This window comes from Symphalangus syndactylus, chromosome 5 (genome assembly GCF_028878055.3).
Source record: "Symphalangus syndactylus isolate Jambi chromosome 5, NHGRI_mSymSyn1-v2.1_pri, whole genome shotgun sequence".
Taxonomy (NCBI): Eukaryota; Metazoa; Chordata; class Mammalia; order Primates; family Hylobatidae; genus Symphalangus; species Symphalangus syndactylus.
In genome coordinates this window covers 86,368,078-86,388,238 of record NC_072427.2, presented here as the reverse complement: position 1 = coordinate 86,388,238, position 20,161 = coordinate 86,368,078, and the positions used below count along the sequence as shown (strand labels likewise).

Genomic DNA, 20,161 nt, shown 5'->3' with positions numbered 1-20,161 from the left:
GGAAAGCTCAGGGGTGGGGGGTACCCGGAGGAAGGTGGCCAGGGGTGCTGCGGGTGCCGGCGCAGCGGGGGAGGGGACCGTGGGAGGCAAGGGCCGTTCCCCGCGCCGCGCACAATGCGCCGGTCCTGCAGCCCTCCCCGAGGAGGAGTCCGGGGACCCAGGCCCCCAGGCTGGGAGAGCGCCAGGCCCCTGGTCGGCTGCGCTCCGATGATCTCCAGGACTTAGGCGAGTGAGCTCAGCGACTGCTGAGGAATGAATGATTGAATGAATGCGTGCATGAATGGAAGGAGGGAGGGAAAGTGGGCGGGCTCTACCCTCTGGGCCAGCCCTAGCCCGCCCCCACCTGGCCTTGCTCCCCTAGCCTTCGAGGGGTCTGAAAGGCGCTGGCGCAGCCTTTTTGCATAACACTGGCTCTGAGGATCCCCCGCCGAGAAACCGAGGCAGCTTTGCGGCTCTGGGCTCCTCAGCCTTGGCAGTGGCGTCTGGCTTGGAGTCTGGGGCAGCTGGTTTGGGAAAGGCTGCTCCACGCAACCGAGGGTGGGACCCAGGGTCCCTGCTCCCTCCCCACAGCACCCAGCCCACCCCGCCCTCCCTCCCTGATCCCTGCAAGCCAGGTGGGGCCCGGGGGGACGTGACTCCCTTTCTGCAGAGGCACCTCCGGAAGGGCCTGGGTGAGGCTGCTGGACAGGGCAGCGGGGCACCCTCCTCCCGGAGCCCCCGCCTCTGCTCTGAGGCTCGGATCCCCACCGCCTCCTGCGCGTGGAGGAGGCGAGAAGCGCCGGGAGACGGGGGCCCCAGACGGCACCCCGCAGGCTGCCATTCCTTCAACCAAGATGTAGAGAACGCCGTGGACAAAAGCTTAAAAAAAATTCTGAAACCTCTGCCCGTGGGAAGTCAACATTTTTGCGGAGCAGAGAGCCCAGGCACAAAATAAGAAGGCGGAAGAGACGGGCCGGGGGGGTAGGGCGGACGGCGGCGGGAGGGCAGATAGAGCAGCGGCGAGGGCGCAGGAAGCCCTGAAGCCGGGCGGCTTCCCCCTCCCAGGCCCCGCTGAGAGATGGGGGTTGGGGGGATTTAAAATCGCGCGCCTGGCAGGGGCGGGGCGGGGGCCACCTGCCCTCCGGCGGGAAGAGCTGGGCAGGGCCCGCGGCGTGCAGGGCGGAGGCACTGACCGTCCGCACGCGGGTAAGGTGAGGCGCGTAACCCCATCTGAGCCGGACTCTTTAGGACGAGTCCAGTCCCTGGAGCCAGAAAACCCGGTCCAGCGCCAGCGTGGACGTGCGCTTCCCGGGACACGCTCAGGGACGCCGGCTAGGACCGGCGATGCTGGTGGGGTGGCGATGTAGGGGGCTGAGGTTCCTCGCCCCGGGGCGGGCGGCTGGTGGTAAGGGACCGCATGGCCCCGCAGGTGAGGAGGGCGCAGGTGAGCCGGGCGGGCGGGCTGCGGGCAGCACCACCTCCTTCCGGAGGCCCCCTCTGATTGACCGGCCGGGATCCGCGCGCCTCTGGGCCTGCAGCGGAGGTCCGGGCTGCGCCGCGCGGATTAGCTGACGCCGGGCCGGGCGCTCCACCCCAAGGGCCGGGCGCACCTGAATGCCCTCCACCCGCGGGACTGCGGGGAGGGGGACGGCCCCCGGATACCGCGTGGGGGCTGTGGGAGGATGGGGAATGGGTCCTGGGGGAGCAGAGCCTCCCAAATTAAGGTCTCCCAAGAGCGCGGCCGGTCATCCGCGGCGGCGAAGGGAAGGTGCCCTGTCGGTGGGTCCAGACCCCGCAGGGCCCGCCGTGCTGTGGCCGAGGGGGTAGGTCCAGGCTCTGCTTCCCGGGCAGACGCCAGAGACCCCAGCAAGCCAAGTGCTGCGGGCAGGCCCCCCCGAGAGAGGGGACGCGCGTGGAGGGCACAGCCAGGCAGGGGGCAGGAAGGCAGCTGGGCCAGAAGGGGACACTGAGGCAGGCCGAGGCGGCCGTGGGGGAGGGCGCCAGGACCAGCCCAGGAACCTCGGAGACAACGGTAAGCGGTGGCTGGTTCAGATCCCAACTCCGGAGCTGTGTGACCTCAGAAAGTTCCTTAGCCCCTTGGTGCCTGCATCCCCTGATCTGTGACATATACATGAATGGGGTTGTTGTAAGTGAGCGCACACAGCACACCGGCACATGGGTCACAACACTTAGATGGGTTTAGATGAAGAAACAGAAAAACCCTTGAGAAGTTTCCTGTAGTCAAAGGAAGGTTTTCGTTTTCCCCTCAACCGTGACCTTTTCTTGGGCGGGTAGGATAGGCTTTCGTTCTAGGGGTGTGGAGAGAGGGCCCCTTGGCAGTGTCCGGGGCCAACTGGGAACCAAGCAGGAATCCTATTTGTGCAGCATGGGCTTCGAGGCTCTGGGTGCAAGTGGTAGTGCTTAAGCAGGAAGCAGCTGCCCGACGCCCCTAGCCCCAGGCCACCCTGCTCTGCCGTTTCGAGGGCGTGGGGGTCTTCTGATCTCCTCCTTGATGAACCTGCAGGCCCTGGTCCTTTTGGGGTCTGGCACAGCAACCTGTGTTTGACAGCATGGGCGTCCGCTGATGCTGAGAACTCAACTTCTGGTCCAAGGAAGATCTTTTCTCTTCGGGGAGCAGTCATACATTGTTTAACGAAAAGGATACATTCCTTCTGAGAAATGCGTCCTTAGGTGATTTTGTCCTTGTGTGAACACCGAGGGCACACACCGGCCCTGGTGTCACAGCCTGCTGCTCCCGGGCCACAAGCCTACGCTGCAGGTGACTGCGCTGAATGGCGTAGGCAGCTGTGACTCACTGGTATTTGTGTATCTAAAGCCATCTAAACATAGAACAGGTGCAGTAAAAATACCGCGTTGTGATATGGGAGCACTGTGGCATTGCTTGTTGACCGAAGGTTGTTATGTGGTGCATGACTGTAGGTTCGTTTCCTGCGGGTGCTGGAACTAATGACCTCACGCTTGCTGGCTCAAAACAACAGCAATCTACTCTCTCTCAGCCCTGGAGAGTGGAAGCCTGCCTGGTGGAGGCGCTAGGGGAGCATCCTACCTGCCTCTCCCAGCTCCCGGTGGCCCAGGCATCCCTGTGCTTTGCTCCAGCCTCCGCCTCAGTGGCCCTGTGGCTTCTCTGTGTGGTCAAGCCTCACTCTGCCCCTCTCTTATGAGGACCTTTGGGATGACACGTAGAACCCACCTGGATGGTCCAGGGAGGCCTCCCACCTTAATTTAATCCCGTCAGCAAAGTCCGTCCTTTGCCACATGAGGTAACATTCACAGGATCCGGGAATGGGGACATGGGCATCCTTTGGAGGGTTGTTTGGCTGAGCATGGGGTCATGATGCATGCTTGGAAGGCCGGGCACAGTGGCTCACACCTGTAATTCCAACACTTAGGGAGGCCAAGGTGGGAGGATCACTTGAGCCCAGGAGTTTGAGACCAGCCTGGGCAACAGAGCAAGACCCCATCTCTACAAATAATTTTTAAAAATTAGCAGGGCACTGGCCGGGCGCGGTGGCTCAAGCCTGTAATCCCAGCACTTTGGGAGGCCGAGGCGGGCGGATCACGAGGTCAGGTGATCGAGACCATCCTGGGTAACACGGTGAAACCCCGTCTCTACTAAAAATACAAAAAATTAGCCGGGCGTGTTGGCGGGCGCCTGTAGTCCCAGCTACTCGGGAGGCTGAGGCAGGAGAATGGCATGAACCCGGGAGGCGGAGCTTGCAGTGAGCCGAGATCGTACCACTGCACTCCAGTCTGGGGGACAGAGAAAGACTCCGTCTCAAAAAAAAAAAAAAAAATAGCAGGGCATGTTGGCATGCACCTGTAGTCCCAGCTACTCCAGAGGCTGAGGCTGGAGGATCTCTTGAGCCCAGGAGATGGAGGCTGCAGTGAGCTGTGGTTGTGCCACAGCACTCTAGCCTGGGAGACGAGCTAGACCCTGTCTCAAAAAATAAAAATTTAAAATAAAATACAGAGAATCTCAAGGTAGCGTGGACAGTTCTGAGTGTTGAGGAGAGAACAAAAGAAGGAAAGTGCATTTTGGGTGGCAGAAAGCCCCTCACAGCGCCCTGGACTCCTGCTTTGAAGCAGCCCTCACAGAAACTGAACACGAGTTATGTTGGGCCCATGACACTGGTTCCCTGGGTGGACGCAGCCTGAGCCCAGCCCGCCCTGTCTGGAGCTCTCACCACCCCGCCTGGCCCGTGCCCATGGGCTCACGATGGCTTCAACCCCGTTTATGTGTCAGCTCAAGCACGGCCTCCCCAGAGGGCTCATTTGCACTTGGATGCCCTCATCTGTGCTCCCTCTGTGGCTTCAGGAGCCCCCGGGGTCATTACAGAGCTTGCTAAATTCATCCCTGGACATGAGACGTGTGTCGTAAGCATCCAGGACTGTCCCAAGATGGGAGAGGCATCCAGCCATGTTAATTCAAGTGAAGGCTTCTATTCTACTTCCAGATACACATTTTTAACCTTCAAAGGGTCCAATTTTAACCTTTCTTCTACAAAGCATTTTACATACCACTAATAGTCCCAGTGCAGACCCCAAAGTTCCCCTGTAAGATTCATTTCCTGTGATTCGAGCCCAGCCTGAGGCACAGCTTTCTGCGGGGTTTATCCTCACTCAGACTCAGACTGCCGAGGGCCAGGAGGAGCCCTGCTTTTTGCAAGCAACACCACCTGGGGTAGGACCCCAAAGTGACATCCTTTGTGTGTGGATCTGGCCTTGGCCTCCGCAGGCCAAGCAGGTCCCTCCTTTGCCTGCCAAGGCTGAGGTCCTGTACTTTGCAAAGGTCTAGCCTGTTTGGTGCAGCTACAATCAGGGTAGCGGTCTCATGGGGAAGGCCCCGGCAGAAAGTGCATCATGCGGGACACGGCGCAGGCGCTCCGAAGACGTCTCCTGCTCACTTCTGGCCTACACCCCACGCCCTGCAGGGTGACAGATGGCTGTGCCTATACATAAAACACCAGACGTGACCAATAACTATCTTATAATATACTTGAACTTCTCAACTAGAACACAGAAATGCTTTCGGGAAGTACAACGCGCACCACCATGTGTGGTCCTGTGTGCAGCGGCGCGGGCCTCGCCCGGTCCCATGAGCCAGCATGATGGGGGAGAGACCCTGAGTCTCCAGAACCCAGCGGAACGTGGGTCCGCAGTGACGACGCAAAAAAACCAGAGCTGAGCAAATAAAACAAGAATCCGAAGAGGAAAGAGACAATGTGAGGAAAGTTGCCTTTGCTCTAGGAAAAGTCTTTTTCTTTTTCACAGTATAGTGACTCATTTATAAAGAGGAAGTGAGTTCTGTTGAAAAATACTTGAAATATTCTCTTAGGGGGAGAAAGCAGTTCTTCACCAGCTTGGTGGGCCACTTGGCCGTGAGCTTCGAACTCTGCCTGTTCTGAGCCAGCAGGGACAATTCCACTTCTGAAACCAGAGCCGAGTGCCTGCCGCTGAGAGCAGAGGAGGGAAGGTTTTGAGCAAGCGCAGCGCCCACAAGGTGGCCCGGAGATGGGGCTGGGAAGGAATCGCTGCGAGGGGGTGAGGGGAACAGCCTGCCTCTCAGTTGTCCCAGGTGCCTAAGACCCCCCCAGAACCCCCGCCTGATTCTGGGAGTTTTTCTCATGGAGGTGGAGTGAACAGCAAGGGACCAGATGACTCCTCTGCCTCCTGCCTCCCCCGGCCGGGGGCTGGTCCCCTGGGAAGCAGGCTGGGGGTCACTCTGTGTGAACAGCGAGCTCCAGGGCCATCGCTAGAGGATGTCACCGTCCCTGGGCAGCACGCCCGCAGAGGAAAGGACAGGACTCTGGCCATTCCATCACAAAGGCCGTCCCCTGGGTTCCTGGGGCTGCCTGTGCCGGAAGCCCCAGCCCTGGGCGCAGGAGGGCAACGGGGGAGAGGAAAGGTCCCCTGCCAGCCTGCTGTGAGGAGCCCTCGAGGAAGACAGGCTTTGCAGACTGGGCACCAACACCCCCTCTCCTGCTCCCAGCCGCCCCACTGGAGGCCAGGAACATCTGTTTATTTTGGGGTGAAGGCTGCGAGTGAAGTGCCAGATACAGTGTCCCCCTCCTTCTCCTCCTCAGGCACCCTCCCTAGGGCAGTGGGGACTGTCCTTAACCATCCTGGGGGTGATGGTGGCCACCTCTGCAAAACGATTTCTCCTTTCAGTGAGTGGGTGTCTCCGACGTCACTGTTGAGACACCCAGGAGCCTGGGAGGGAAACCTGTGGGAAGGAACTGCCAGCCTCCTTCTGGGAACCAGGTGACCCCAGGATCACGGCTCAGGTGCATCCAGCCCTCGAAACCCTGTGAGGAGCTCTGTGAGGCCTTGCTCAGAAAGGGGGCCTGGGAAGAAGCAGCTGCCAGCCACGGCCCAAGCCTGCAGGGACCGCAGGTGTGGCCACTGGAGTGAAGGGAGGCGCCTTTTGTGGAGCAGCCTTGCAACCCTGGGTCTGGCTGCACCTGCCACTTAAGAACCCTGATGGGGCCCTGTTCTGTCACTGCTGTGTGGACGCATGGAGCCTCCGGGGGCCAGGCAGCAGGTGAGGCATGGCCTGTAATGCACACAGGTGTTGCTGGGTCTGTCCCCACCTTCACCCCCGCTCACCCAGCCTCGCAGAGCCTGGCATGGCCTCCCAGGAAGTGACATGGCAGGGAACAGGCTTAGGATTAGGGGGAGGTTGTGCAAAGGCCGGCATGCAGGTGAGAGGGCTTCTGAAGAGAAAGCATTCTGGAAAAGTGGCTCAGCTCAGCCCCACCCAAACTCAAATCCAGGGGAGGCCAGGCCAGCAGGACCTGCAGGTGTCATGCCTTGGCAGGTGCCAGGCAACAGGATCGTGCCTCGATGGTGACATGGGAGGTGAGAGGGAATAAGTTTCCAGAACTCACTCTCAGGCAGGAGGAGACATGACTCAGCTGAGCCAGAAAGCGCTCGTTCCACACGAATGCACGTATGAGCGAGGCACGCCAGGCGAGTGTGGGAGTGAGGGGATGGATGGGCGGTTGGCTGGAGGGCGTGAAGTCTGGGCTGCCTGGAAAGGCTGTCGAGGGACGGGGGCAGCTGGGAGAGGCCGTGGGGGCAGCAGGAGGGGGTGCTCAGCCGCAGAGGGGGCGCGTGGGGTGGGGCCGTGTGTTCAAGGCCCCAAAAGGTGGGGAGGGCAGCCCAGGAGTGCACCGTAGGGGGTGCAAGCGTGTGGGTGGGTGAGACTGATGCGTGTGTGCCTGTGTGACTGTGAGCACATGTGAACGTGTGGATGCACGTGCTAGTCGTGAGTGTGCTTGTGTGAGCATGTGACTGAGGGAGCATGTGGGTGTGTGGATGAGGATTTGACTGTGGGGATGACTGTGTGTGCACACGAGCACACAGGCGTGTGGATGAGTGTGCAAGTGAGTCGTGTGAGTGTGGCTGAGTGTGAGCACGCATGCGCTTGTGAGTGTGCAAGGGAAGTGGGGAGGCCACACGGAATGAAAGCCTGGGGGCTGCAGCCGATCCAGGGCCAGGCCGCCATGGCACATATGGGTGTCCAGGGGCTGGACCCCGAGAAGCTGAGAGCCAGTGCTGGAGAAGCTCCCCAAGGGGAAAGGGGCATCCTCAGGCTTCGGTGCCTTCAGGGTCTCAGGGTGGCCCCAAAGGCCAACCGCAGTCCCACCGGGGCACAGAGGCTGCTCTGGGCTTGGCTCTGCTAGACAGACCCCATTTCCTCAGTGAGCCCCGCTTCTGGGTCCATGTTCCCCTTGACCCTGAACGCTTTCAGCAGCCCGGGAAATACCTCCTTATGGCTGGGATGTTGCTCCACACGCGGACAGCGTTCTGTAGGGATCCGCCATGGACATCTGGGATGGTGACTGGCTCCATCTGGGGGCGGGAGGGTCGGCTGTGGGTCAGGGGACCTGGACAGTAAGTGCCCCCCACAGGCCCACTGGCCTCAGCCGCCAACGGCCCTGAGTGGTCAATGGACTTTCTAGCCTGACTGTGTTCCCTACGTCCTTTTTCCTTATAAATCATCTTTGGAGAAAAATGCTAATTAATTACTTTAAACTGACAGAACAGACTCTGTGGCAATAAGATATCAAATTACAAACAGGACCTCAGGCCACACCGGGCAAAGGTCGAGCCGCGTACCCTACACCAAGAGGACGGACTCTGCTCTCACGCCACAGCTGCTTCTTTTTCTGCAGCGGCTAAACACGCACTGGCCCCGCGATGAGCAAGATTCAAACAACTGCAGCTCATCCACCCGCAGATGCCAACTGACCACGTTCCACAGCCATGACCACAGCTCTGATTGGGCAGGAGACTGACTTCAGGAACCTCCTCCTGATAAGGGACCCCAACCATGGACTGGCTCCGGCCGGTTTACAGAGGCTGCGCACCTGAGTGCCTGTGTCCTGAGAAGACCTGAGGTTTAGGGCCTCATTGAGACACACTGACATGTTAAGACTCCACTTCAGAGTGAACACAGGTCGTATGTTACACGCATGTTTGTTTAGTACGCATGCAGCAGGACCCCCCTCATGAATATTCACCTCTCCTCCATAACCTTCTGCACAGGTTTAGCCAACCCAGTCAGCATGGTCAGCACGGAGCTCCTGCCCCAGCCACCCCTCCCCTTCGAAGTGTCTCGTCCTGGCTCCTCTGGTCTTGGCGGAGGCTGTGCTTCCCAGCCTGGGGGACAGGGCCTTGCAGGCTGTGCCCCTTTACAGAAACAAAGTCTCCTGTTCTAAAAGCAGACCTTGTGATTTTCAGCTCATGGCATTTGCTCCCCTTCCGAATAGCTGGATTTGCATTCCAGCCACTCCATGAGATTCCAGCCCCAAAGGAACCTCGACCCCGCCTGGACCCCCAGCAAAGGCTCCGGCCCACAGGTGCTGCCCACTCGGTGAGTCGGGCCCCCTGCTGGTTGTGGCCCCTCCATGGGACCTGAGAGCATGAGGAACTTCCCCCTCCTGAGCCTCACGCCTGTCTCCGGTGGCTGAGGTGTGGCCGTCCCTTCCCAACCCTGGAAGTGTCTGGAACACCCGGCCCATCAGCCCCAGAGGGGACCCATCAACTGAGTCCAAAAGTGGCTGCTCTGACAATCAGGATTCAGATGTGTGAAGAAAAGGCTGTATGTGTGTGGTGTGAGTATGCATGCACGTAGTGTGCCTGTGTGTATGTGGCAAGTGTGTCCCTGTGTGTGGTGCATGTGTACAGTGACTGTGCACATGCACACTGCAGTGTGTGCACCTGTGGGTGTGTGTGGTATGACGTGCACGTGCGTGTGTGGAGACTGAGGGGGCAGGGGCAGGAGGTGAGCCCCTGAGGCTGTGTTCTGTGAGCACAGGAGTGGTGTGAGGTGGGACTGCCCTCTAATGCTGTCCTTGAAGGGGCTTCGTGTCCCAGGCCACGGTCCCTGCCTGGACTGCACAGCAGCTCTCCTGGGCCCTGTACACACCTGGAAACCAGGGGCCGCAAGGAGCCAGGCCCAGAGCCTGGGGTGTAGACTGAAAAGCCCCTCCCTCACGTGGGCAGGGGTCAGAGGGAGGCCCACGCAGCCCTGCACACACCTCCAGGAAGCGAGACGCGACATCCTGGTCTTCTTTGTTCAGCACCAGATTGTCCACGAACATCCAGAAGAAGGGCCTGGGGCTGCCAGGCTTGGGCCGTGCGTACTGCAGGAGCCGGTGGAACTGGAACAGGTACCAGCCTGGAGTGGGGTGAGGGGGCAGGGCTGAGGGGGGTCTGCGGGGTGCTGGTAATGGAGGCGCTGTTCAGGTGCATCTGGGCGGGAGCCTAAGGAAACTGGGGCTTGAGAGCAGGGCTGAGGGGGTCTAGGGGATGCACCAGCCTGGGTCTGAGGGGTCCCCCCTGCCCCTGTACCTCCAGCAGCAATGGAGCCCTGCCCAGTGCTGGGGCCACAGAGATGCGAGGACCCCTCCTCCCCCAGGCAGGCCTAGATTTGGGAAGAGACAGACAGGCAACCCCGAGGGAGGAGCTGACGCAGAGTGCATGCCGAGACACAAATACCGCCTTTTAGAGGAAGCTCCAGAGGACACATGAGCTGCAGTGATGTGGGCACGCTGGCGGCTGCACGGGGTCAGCGGGAGGCTTGGGGGGCACAGGGAAGCCTGCAGTGATGGGGACGCTTACTCTGTTGCTCATGATGAGGGGTGCATGGGTGTGGAGCTAGCTCAGAACTCATCCAGTCGGACACGCTGAATGCATGCAACTTACTGTATGTCAGTGGTGCCTTGATAAAGCTGTTTTTGAAAAATGCTGACAATCTGCAGTTTCTGCCCTGGCATGGAGGTGTGAGGAGAGAGGAGAGGAGACAAGGGTGGTGGGGACAGGCTGCCAGAACTGAAGCATCACTCACTGGGGGGACGGTCACAGGTGTGGCCCAGGGGAGGTGTGGCGCCGTACAGAAGATCGAAGGGTCCCCACTCCTCCACCTGCAGGACAGAGGGGCGTGGGCACTGAGAGGCAGCAGCAGTGGGCAAGGTCATGTACAGTAGCACGAGATGATCCCAGGGCAGACCCTGCTCAGCTCGCAGGGCCCACAGGCCGGGGCAAGCCGAGGAGTGGAACCCACTAGGGCAGAGCCTTCCACAGCCACCACCAGCCTCAGGGGCTGCCTGCCTGGAGCCCAGAGGAGAACGCTCCGGGTCTAAGGTGAAGACTCTGTGCCATGCATTTGGGGACTGAATTCTTTTTTTTTTTTTGAGACGGAGGTTTGCTCTGTCGCCCAGGCCCTGGAGTGCAGTGGCGCAATCTCGGCTCACTGCAAGCTCCACCTCCCGGGTTCGCGCCATTCTCCTGCCTCAGCCTCCCGAGTAGCTGGGACTACAGGCGCCCGCCACCACGCCCGGCTAATTTTTTTGTATTTTTAGTAGAGACGGGGTTTCATCGCGTTAGCCAGGATGGTCTCGATCTCCTGACCTCGTGATCCACCTGCCTCGGCCTCCCAAAGTGCTGGGATTACAGGCGTGAGCCACCACGCCCGGCGCACTTGGGGACTGAATTCTGCCTTTATTTTTTCTTGCTCAAATTTCTTTCTAAGGAGCGTAGGGGAATCACACCTTACAAACCACAAAAGCTTGTGGAATGGGTGTTTTTGACCCGGTATATTGTGACTCTGCTATGGCATCACACGACAGACAGCAGACCTCCTTATTTTAACTCAGGCATTCCTTTCTACTGACTCCGAGTTTTTAAGCGAAGCTTAACTCTTTCAACCAACTGCCAACTAAAGAATCCCTAAACCCACCTATAACCTGTAAGCCTCAAGATATCCCGCCTTTTGGGGCTGAACCAATGCACATCTTCTATGTATTGATTTATTGATTGATTGATTTTTTGAGATAGGGTCTCACTGTCACCCAGGCTGTAGTGCAATGGCGAGATCTCGGCTCACTGCAACCTCTACCTCCTGGGCTCAAGTAATCCTCCTGCCTCAGCCCCCTGAGTACCCCCAGGTGCACATCACCATGCCTAGCCAACTTTTTTGTAGTTTTGGTAGAGATGGGGTTTCAGCAAGTTGCTCAAACTGGTCTTGAACTCCTGAGCTCAAAGTGCTGGGATTACAGGTGTGAGCCACCGCGCCCGGCCCGTGTACTGTTTTCTGATTCTACCTGCAGTTCCCATCTCCCTGAAATGTATAAAACCAATTGTGCCGGGCGTGGTGGCGGGTGCCTGTAATACCAGCTACTTGGGAGGCTGAGGCAGGAGACTCACCTGAACTCTGGAGGCGGAGGTTGCAGTGAGCCCAGATTGTGCTACTGCAACCCAGCCTGGGCAACACAGTGAGACTCCATCTCAAAAAAAACAAAAAACAAAAAAGCTCCCCAAAACTAAACAAGACAGTCAAATATCAGAACCCCGTCTCCCGATAGCACCAGCCTACAATGGACCCCACTTCCCTGGACCCCCTCAAATCATATAACAGCTCGACTCCCATTAGCCCCAAACTCCTCGTGCCTCCGGAGCATCCTTTTGTGTCCTTCCCCGATGTAGCAAGTGGATAAACCTAACTGTTGACGGCAGGTGCGACCTGAGGGTCTCCGAGTGCCAAAAGGGCATGGCGGGGTGGGGAAAGCGGAGGTGAGGGGGGCTGCTGGTGCCAGGCCGGGACCCCCCAAAAGACCTGTACACATGCGGCTGCTCATGCTTCTCTGACGGCAGCATGGGAAGGCACCAGGTCAGTGGGGAATCTGGCCCACAGAGGGAACGCACAGCTGGAGCTGTGTCACCTCCTTCCAACAGCGGGAGGATGCTTTCCAACAGTGACCAGTTGTCCAGGTCAAGGCTCGGCCTACTCATTTCAGAGTGTGGAGTGGGGGTTCAGCCCCTCCTTGCCCGACAGCGCCCCATCACAGGCAGTGGAAATTGGCTCCTTGGATTTCAAGATGTTGGACAAGATGTTTGCCCAACTGCCCTGCTCTGAGCTCTGGGCTCTGGGCTCTGGGCAATGCTGGGACCACCAAAACGTGCTGCTCAGCCCTCCGCTTCGGGGCATCACAGTGGTGGCTGGGCCGGCGGGGGTGGGGCTGACTCCTGCCAGACCCAGGACACCCACCGGGCTGCCAGAGGCCCCCGTGTGTTCAGGGCTCCTCCCAGCCGCTGCCGCTGCCTCCTTGCCCGCCTCATCCTTGGCATTTCCTCTGAGGACACTCGCACCCCTGCCCCCACCGCAGTGTCTGAGGGTGTGCGGCGTCCTTCCTCACTGTGAGGTGTACTCTGGGTAGTGTACTCACGTCCTTCCTCACTGTGTCTGTGACATCATCCACATGCTTCAGCTGTCCCGGCTTAGAACCACTTTCCAGAAAGCCCAAACTCGTCAGCTCTGGATGGGGAGAGACCAGAAGGGCCCAGAGGGTGAGTGTGGATTGTGCCCCTACAGGGACTCGAAAAGGCTGACGGCTGATCGGAGCACGCTTCTACCATTAAGGAGCCAACTTTATATTTTTGTTGCTGTTTTGAGGTGGAGTCTCGCTCTGTCGCCCAGGCTAGAGTGCAGGGGCACGATCTCGGCTCACTGCAACCTCCGCCTCCCAGGTTCAAGCGATTCCCCTGCCTCAGCCTCCCGAGTAGCTGGGATTACAGGCGCTCGCCACCACGCCCAGCTAATTTTTGAGTTTTTAGTAGAGACAGGGTTTCACCATGTTGGCCAGGCTGGTCTCTAACTCCTGACCTCAAATGATCCACCCATCTCAGCCTCCCAAAGTGTTGGGATTACATGTGTGAGCCACTGCACCCCGCCCAACTTTATCTTTTTAATGATGTAGCAGGATTATTAAGGTTGGAGGTTTTTGTCTCACAACAAGCTAAACAAGCAAACATTGCCAAGTATTGATTTAAGAACGTCAAGTACGGCCGGGCACAGAGGTTCAAGCCTGTAATTCCAGCATTTTGGGAGTCCGAGGCGGATGGATCGCCTGAGGTCAGGAGTTCAAGACCAGCCTGGCCAACATGGTGAAACCCTGTCTCTACTAAAAACACAAAAATTAGCTGGGCGTGGTGGCACGTGCCTGTGATCCCAGCTACTCGGGAGGCTGAGGCAGGAGAATTGGTTGAACCCAGGGGGCGGAGGTGCAGTGAGCCGAGCCCGAGCCTGGGCAACAGAGAGAGACTCTGCCTCAAAAAAAAAAAGGACGTCAAGGACGTCAAGGACTGTATTACAGCCCCAGGCATTTCTGGGATGCGATGTCACCTCTGGCTATCTGGCTAGGAAATCCACAGAGCGGTGGAGTCCACTCCACTCTGCAGCTGGTGTGAGCTGCAGAGCCCTGGAACAGCCTTGGAGGAGGCCCCGGCTTTCTCAGCCCCGCCTGGGCAGCAAGACCTTGGGCAGGCTCTGCGGGTGCTGCGAGATCAGGCTCCTGGTCGGCTGCATGGGGCAGATATGTGCTCCCGCGTGAGGCCGCTCTGAGACACTGTGGGCCTTAGTGGGTGTCCCAGCGGGACCCATCCCTAACGGCCAGAGGAGGGGGAGTGTCTTCATAGATTCGGCTGTGCCTGCGGGGCCCAGAAGACGAGTGCCATTTCCAAAGGCCCCAGTGCAGGGTCAGCTGGGCCCAGGGTGGGGAAGGGTGCAGGACACCAGCAGCTGGCCAGCTTAGGGGAGGGGGTGGGGAGCCCCGGAGGGTGGCCTGAGGGGCAGTCAGGTGTGTGGAGGCATCTTTCCATGTGTATCTTTGGGATGTCACTGACTCACCTTTCTTGATGTTTTCAAAAAGGGACAGCACCCGGACCGGCTGTCTCCTCCACACAGGCACGGTTTCGAACATCTCAAGGGGATTCTCCTATTTATTAAAAAACCAAAACAGGACATTGTGCCGGCTACTTGGTTACAGAGCCCTTGAGTTACAATGAAAATTCTTCCCTGGATGAACACTCACTCGAGACTCACTGGAGACACACCTAAGACGCACCTGCTGAGGCTGACTGGGCCTGTCCTGACCAGCACTGCCCCCCAGGAAGGCCAACTCCACCCCCTGCCCCAGCAGTCTCCCGCTCTGACCGGTCTCCAGCCGAGAGACAGTAGGTGTGGAGGGGTTTGCTGGTTTTTTTTTTTTTTTTTTTTTTTTTTTTTGAGATGGAGTCTTGTTCTGTCACCCAGGCTGGAGTGCAATGGTGCAATCTTGGCTCACTGCAACCTCCACCTCCCAGTTCTCCTGCTTCACCCTCCCGAGTAGCTGGGATCACAGGCACGTACCACCATGCCCAGCTAATTTTTGTATTTTTAGTAGAGACAGAGTTTCACCATGTTGGCCAGGCTGGTCTTGCTCACCCAGGCAGCTTCCAGAACCTCGGGGAAGAGAGCCCCAAGGCCAGAGATGCCGGGGAGAGGTGAGCCTCGGGGCAGGTGAGGCCTGTGGTTTCCCTGCTCCTGCCAACCTGATGGGCCAGGCGGACAGCCAGCTCTGGCCTCACGTGCTCCCTATTAAAGGGCCAACCCCCAAGGCCTGAAACTTGGGGGCCTCGGCTTTCAGAGTGCTAGGCTCTGTTCCTATAAAATACCTTCCCATCTGACCCTTTCCTTCGAATCGGAGCAGGCTGAAGCTTGCTAGGCAGGGAGAGATGACTTCGTTCAGCCTTAACAAATGTGAGCTGGAGGCCAGTGCAGTTTCATGATCAGCTCAGGGGCCCCTTGCTCCCCGCTGGCCGCCTCATAGGGGGCCACACCCCTTCTATAGGAGCTTCCTGTGGCTGGCCTGCAAATTAAAACAGACTGGAGGGGCTGGGCCCGGTGGCTCATGCCTGTCATCCCAGCACTTTGGGAGGCCGAGGCAGGTGGATCACTTGAGATCAGGAGTTCAAGACCAGCCTGGCCAACATGGTGAAACCCTGTCTCTACTAAAAGTACAGAATTAGCCGGGTGTGGTGGCGGGTGCCTGTAATCCCAGGTACTCGGGAGGCAGGAAGGAGAATCGCTTGAACCTGGGAGGCAGAGGTTGCAGTGAGTCAAGATGGTGCTATTGCACTCCAGCCTGGGCAACAAGAGCGAAACTCCATGTCAAAGACAAAAAAAATAAAAAACAGACCAGGGGACTTGGCACAGCAGAAATTATTCTCTCACAGCTCAGGAGGCCAGAGGTTTTGAAGTGAAGGTGTGCCAGCAGGCGTGCCTCCCTTAGAAGGCGCCAGGCGAGGACGTGCCAGGCCTCTCCCCCAGCTCCTGGGGCTGCTGGCGCCCATGGCTGGTGGACGCCTCAGTCCAGTCTCTGCCTCCATCATCAGGTGGCTGTCTTCTTCGTCTCCATTTCCCAAATCTCTTACAGTGACACTAGTCGCTGCGTTGAGGGGCCCACCCTAAATTTGGAATGATCTCACCTCGCGATCCTTAACTAAATTACATCTGCAAAAACCCTGTTTTTCCCAGGTATGGGATGGAGACTTGGGTGTCCCTCTCAGAGGGACACAATTCCACCTTCTCTGCCTTTGTCTGAGGTTCCTGCTGGCCCCCCGGCTCCTCGGCTGGACTCCCAAAACGGCCCACACCTGGCCAGCACAAGCCCAGGCATTTGCTCCTGAGGACTGGACTTTGAGACGTGCCAGCCACCCTCTCCCAGCCCCTCTCCTATCTGCTACCAGGGCCTCGTTCCTAGGCTTGGAAGCAACAAAACTGCCAAAGCAGTTTACCCAAAGCCACCATCGAGTGGAAGCCACTATCAGTGGAACCCAGGAAAGAGTGTGCTCCCGAGCCTGCAGCTGTAGTGCCCGTCGGCGCACCTGCATTCTGCAGCAGGAACCGAGGGAAGGCCGTAAGTCAGGGCCTGCTGCTGCCGGGTCCTGCCCCTCCACGGGTTCCTTACCGACTCTCGGTCGTAGAAGGCCTTGAGCTGGCTGCGCCACTTCCTCCGACGCTGCAGCAGCCCGTTTCGGGAGAAGGGCAGGCACAGGAAGCACACCCAGTTGCTCATGGCATGCACCTTCCCCGACGTCCCGGGGCCGACCAGGCTATCCACACACTCGAAGCAGTAGCATCTAAGGCCAAACAGAAAACCACAGCAGCAGACGTGACAGCCCGCCTATCCCGAGGATGGCGGAGGTGGGCCTGAGCCTTGTTTTGGAGGGAAGTCACACTGGAGCTCCCTTTGGGAAGACCAGGTGGTGGACTGGGAAGGGGGACACGGTCCTTCCTAGAGACGCAGAGTGACAGGAGCCGAGCCAGGTGCAGAAGACAGGGAGGTGGATTCACAGGCAATGACAGATCCAAGGAACCCCCTAAGCCACCTGTCTGCCCCCAAACTCAAGCCTGCAGAAACAGTGTAGGGACTCCCAGCAAAACCAAATGTAGCAACACCAGCTGGGGGAGAACTTGAGGTGGGGGGAGCTGTAAATACGAGGACGGCTCAGAAGGACCGAGGAGAGGAACCCACGGAGGGAGCTGAGGCGGGGGAGTGACGAATGAGGGGTGCCCCTGTCACCTCGGTCATGACTGGCAGCCTGGGGTGTGGGGTTTCCATCGCTCCCCTGCACAGTGATGTGGCAGTACCAACACCGAAAAGAAAAATCACAATCGCCAACCGTAGACACCCGCCTCCCATAGCTCAGGGCTCTACGCCAAATGATGCATTGGAGACAGAAGTCGGAAGCTCTCAGGGAAATCATCCATTTGGGAGGAAAATCCACCCACACTCCAGAATGAGTAGCTCAAAGGATGGGTGTGTCCTCAGCCCCTTCACCCCCCTGGGCAGGCCCCTCGCCTCACCGGGTGCAATCAGGGTTTCCGCAGATGAGCAGCGTCTCTCCGGAGCAGCAGATGGAGCAGTAGGATTGGTACCCGTCATCGTCGTACAGGAAGAGGGCATCCAGGAACTTGTCCTTGGAAGGAGCAAAGCAAGGCTGGCTTTGTGTCATCCATGCTCTGAGGCCATGAGGGAGTCACCCCCAGCCTCTCTGCCTACCTTACAAGGGGTGCAGATCCCTCCCTCAAACAGAGGGTGCTGCGTGTGAACCTGGAGACTTCCGCAGCAGATGCAGATGTCTAAAGAAAACATTCAAAGCACAGTTTTCCCAGTGCCATCAAATGCAGCAGACAACTTAGGAATAAATTTAGCCAAACAAATATGAGGCTTATACACTGAAAACTGCAAAGAAGCATTGTTGGAAGATATTAAGGAAGATGGAACAAAATGAAAAGATATCCCATGTTCATGGATCAGAAGATTTAACATTGGCTGGGTGTGGTAGCTCATGCCTGTAATCCCAGCACTTTGGGAGGCTGAGGTGGGCAGATCACCTGAGGTCAGGAGTTCAAGACCAGCCTGGCCAACATGGCGAAACCCTGTCTCTACTGAAACTACAAAAATTAGCTGGGCATGGTGACAGGTGCCTGTAATCCCAGCTACTTGGGAGGCTGAAGCAGGAAAATCGCTTGAACCTGGTAGATGGAGGTTGCTATGAGCCAAGATCATGCCTCTGCACTCCAGCCTGGGGGACAGAGTGAGAGTTTGTCTTAAGAAGAAGACTTAATATTGTTAAAATAGCATGAGTCCCCAAGTGGATCTACAGAGCCCTCTCAAAATCCCAGCTGGCTTTTTGGCAGGAGTTGACAGGCTGATCCTAAATTCATACGTAAATGCAAAGGATCCAGGAAAGGCAAACCTATGTTGAGAGAAAGTCGAGGAGTGGTTGCCTAGAATTAAAGGAAGGGAAGCAAGAAGGGGGAATTCAGAGTGACTGTTACTAGATATGGGTTTTCTTTTCGGGGTGATGAAAACCTTCTAAAACTAGATGGTGATGATGGTTGCTGACTCTGTAAATAAGCTAAAATACATTGAACTGTATGCTTTAAATGAAGCTACAGGGGCCTTGGGAGGGGAGAAGGGATACACGTGGCACAGTGGTGTCCACTGCCTCCTTCCAGGATCTCACCGTCACCCAGGCTGTAGTGCAGTGGTGTTATCATAGCTCACTGCAGCCTCGACCTCCCCAGCTCAAGCAATCCTCCCACCTCAGCTTCCTGAGTAGCTGGGACTACAGGTGCATGCCACCATGCCTGATTAATTTTTATTCTTATTTTTTTGTAGAGACAGAGTCTCGCTATGTTGCCTAGGCTGGTCTCAAACTCCTGGGCTCAAATGATCCTCCCACCTTGGTCTCTCAAAGTGCTGGGATTATAGGTGTGAGCCACTACACCCTGCCTCTTTTGTCTGGTGTGGGCCAACAGGCAAACACTCACCTTCTATATTTCGCTGGTTAGCCTTGACTTCATATGCAATAAGATCTGGAAAAGATAAGAAGTAGCTCCTTTCTTCTTCCTCTGATCTCTTAATTTAAATTCGGCCAGGAAGTGAGCATCACACATTCGTTTTCCAAAGACACAGGAGCCTGAGGTCCCCTGCCATCCCGCCCTCACACCTTATCTTGGTGTGTTAAACGCCCATGCCTGGGGGAAGACTATGGGTGGGGAACCTCCTGCCCCAGCCGGGTGTCTGAATAATGCACGAATACTCCAGAAGCCTGGAACTCCAGACCTCTTCCAGGCCTGGGGTCAGCATCCTAAGTGACTGGTCCAATAAGCAGATGAGCCCTCACCTCTGCCTGTCCCGGGTGAAACAGAGCTTGAGAGCTCACTGGATCCCACCAAAATCACATCCATGCTGGGCTCAGCCTCCGGGTCCAGGGCTGGGATGTCCGCCATGGGGATGCCTCGTCAGGACACACGGACACAGACGTGAGAAAGCCGTCAGCCCCTGCTCAGATCCCTGATGCACCCCAGCACAGGAAGCAGCTTGCTGAGCAGACCCTGACTAGCTCAGGCCACCTGAACCCCCGCAGTGACACCCACGTGCCCAATGAAGGGATGAGGGGCAGGACAGCCAAGGCCAGTGCCAGCCCTGAGAGGGGCTCGAGGGTCCCCTGAGGCGTGCCCCCCACCTGCCTGGCCCTGTTACAACATGGAAGATGGGGCAGAAAGGAGAGGGCAGGGGCCTCATGGGGACCTGGGGCCAATGGCCACTGCAGCCCCTGCTTTCCTCTGGGCCCAGCCTTCGACCCCTCAGGGACCCCCATGCTCCAGCCTCCCACAGTGTCCCCCAGGCCCAGCAGGGACCCCTGGGGATGGTCTTGGCCAGCCGCACCCTCCAAGGCAGGACGGTCAGGGAGTGGGAGACAGACTCACGGGTTTCACAGGGCTGTTGCCACGGCTCCGGGTACAGCCAGCTGGTGGGTTCAAGGTTCCAGTGGTCCGGGGCCTCCAGGTTCGGGGTCCCCGGGGAGGACTGGGCCATGGAATGAGGGACGGCGCAGGCAAAGAATGAGCTGGAAGTATCCAGGCCCACCTGGGACAGCGGGCGGCCAGAGGTCACCAGGCTATGGGGGCGAAGAATCTGGGCGTGTCCCGCGGGGGCGGGGAGGGGCGGGGGCGGGGCAGCCCTTCAATGCCGGTGTGCAGTGGGAGGGGCGAGGAGCTGCTGGGGGTCACTTGGGGTGGGGAGCTAAGAAGCTGGGGGAGGGGCAGGGAAAGGGAACACTCAGGTGGGGAGGGTTAAGAGCTCAGTGGGGCTGGGGGATTGGGGTTCAGAGGATGGGGCCTTCAGGATGGAGTGAGGGGTGGGGTTTAGGGACCTCAGTGGGGGATGGGGTTCAGGGGAGGGGTGGAGATGGGAGGACTGGGGATGGGGCAGATGAGGGGGGTTTCAGTAGAGGGGGGCCCTTGGGGTGGGGTGAAGGATAG

The 20,161-nt window shown here is 58.2% G+C and overlaps 1 protein-coding gene and 1 long non-coding RNA gene across 2 annotated transcripts; one reads left to right on the top strand and one right to left on the bottom strand.

Annotated features, from left to right (window-relative positions):
• The first annotated feature begins 1,048 nt into the window (after positions 1–1,048).
• LOC134736820 (uncharacterized) lies at positions 1,049–10,255 on the top strand. The gene is made up of 3 exons (XR_010121170.1): positions 1,049–1,185; positions 8,045–9,677; positions 9,865–10,255. It is a non-coding gene; the product is annotated as an uncharacterized lncRNA (long non-coding RNA).
• Positions 5,256–19,655, bottom strand: DNMT3L (DNA methyltransferase 3 like). Its single transcript, XM_055279866.1, has 12 exons — positions 19,607–19,655; positions 19,021–19,134; positions 18,665–18,709; positions 17,388–17,467; positions 17,192–17,304; positions 16,293–16,464; positions 14,192–14,279; positions 12,732–12,820; positions 10,355–10,430; positions 9,546–9,685; positions 7,769–7,854; positions 5,256–5,453 (listed from the first exon to the last, which is right to left on the bottom strand). The coding sequence occupies exons 2-12, from the start codon at positions 19,124–19,126 to the stop codon at positions 5,285–5,287; spliced, it is 1,164 nt and encodes a 387-aa protein (XP_055135841.1). The 5' UTR covers positions 19,127–19,134; positions 19,607–19,655; the 3' UTR covers positions 5,256–5,284.
• Positions 19,656–20,161: the final 506 nt, after the last annotated feature.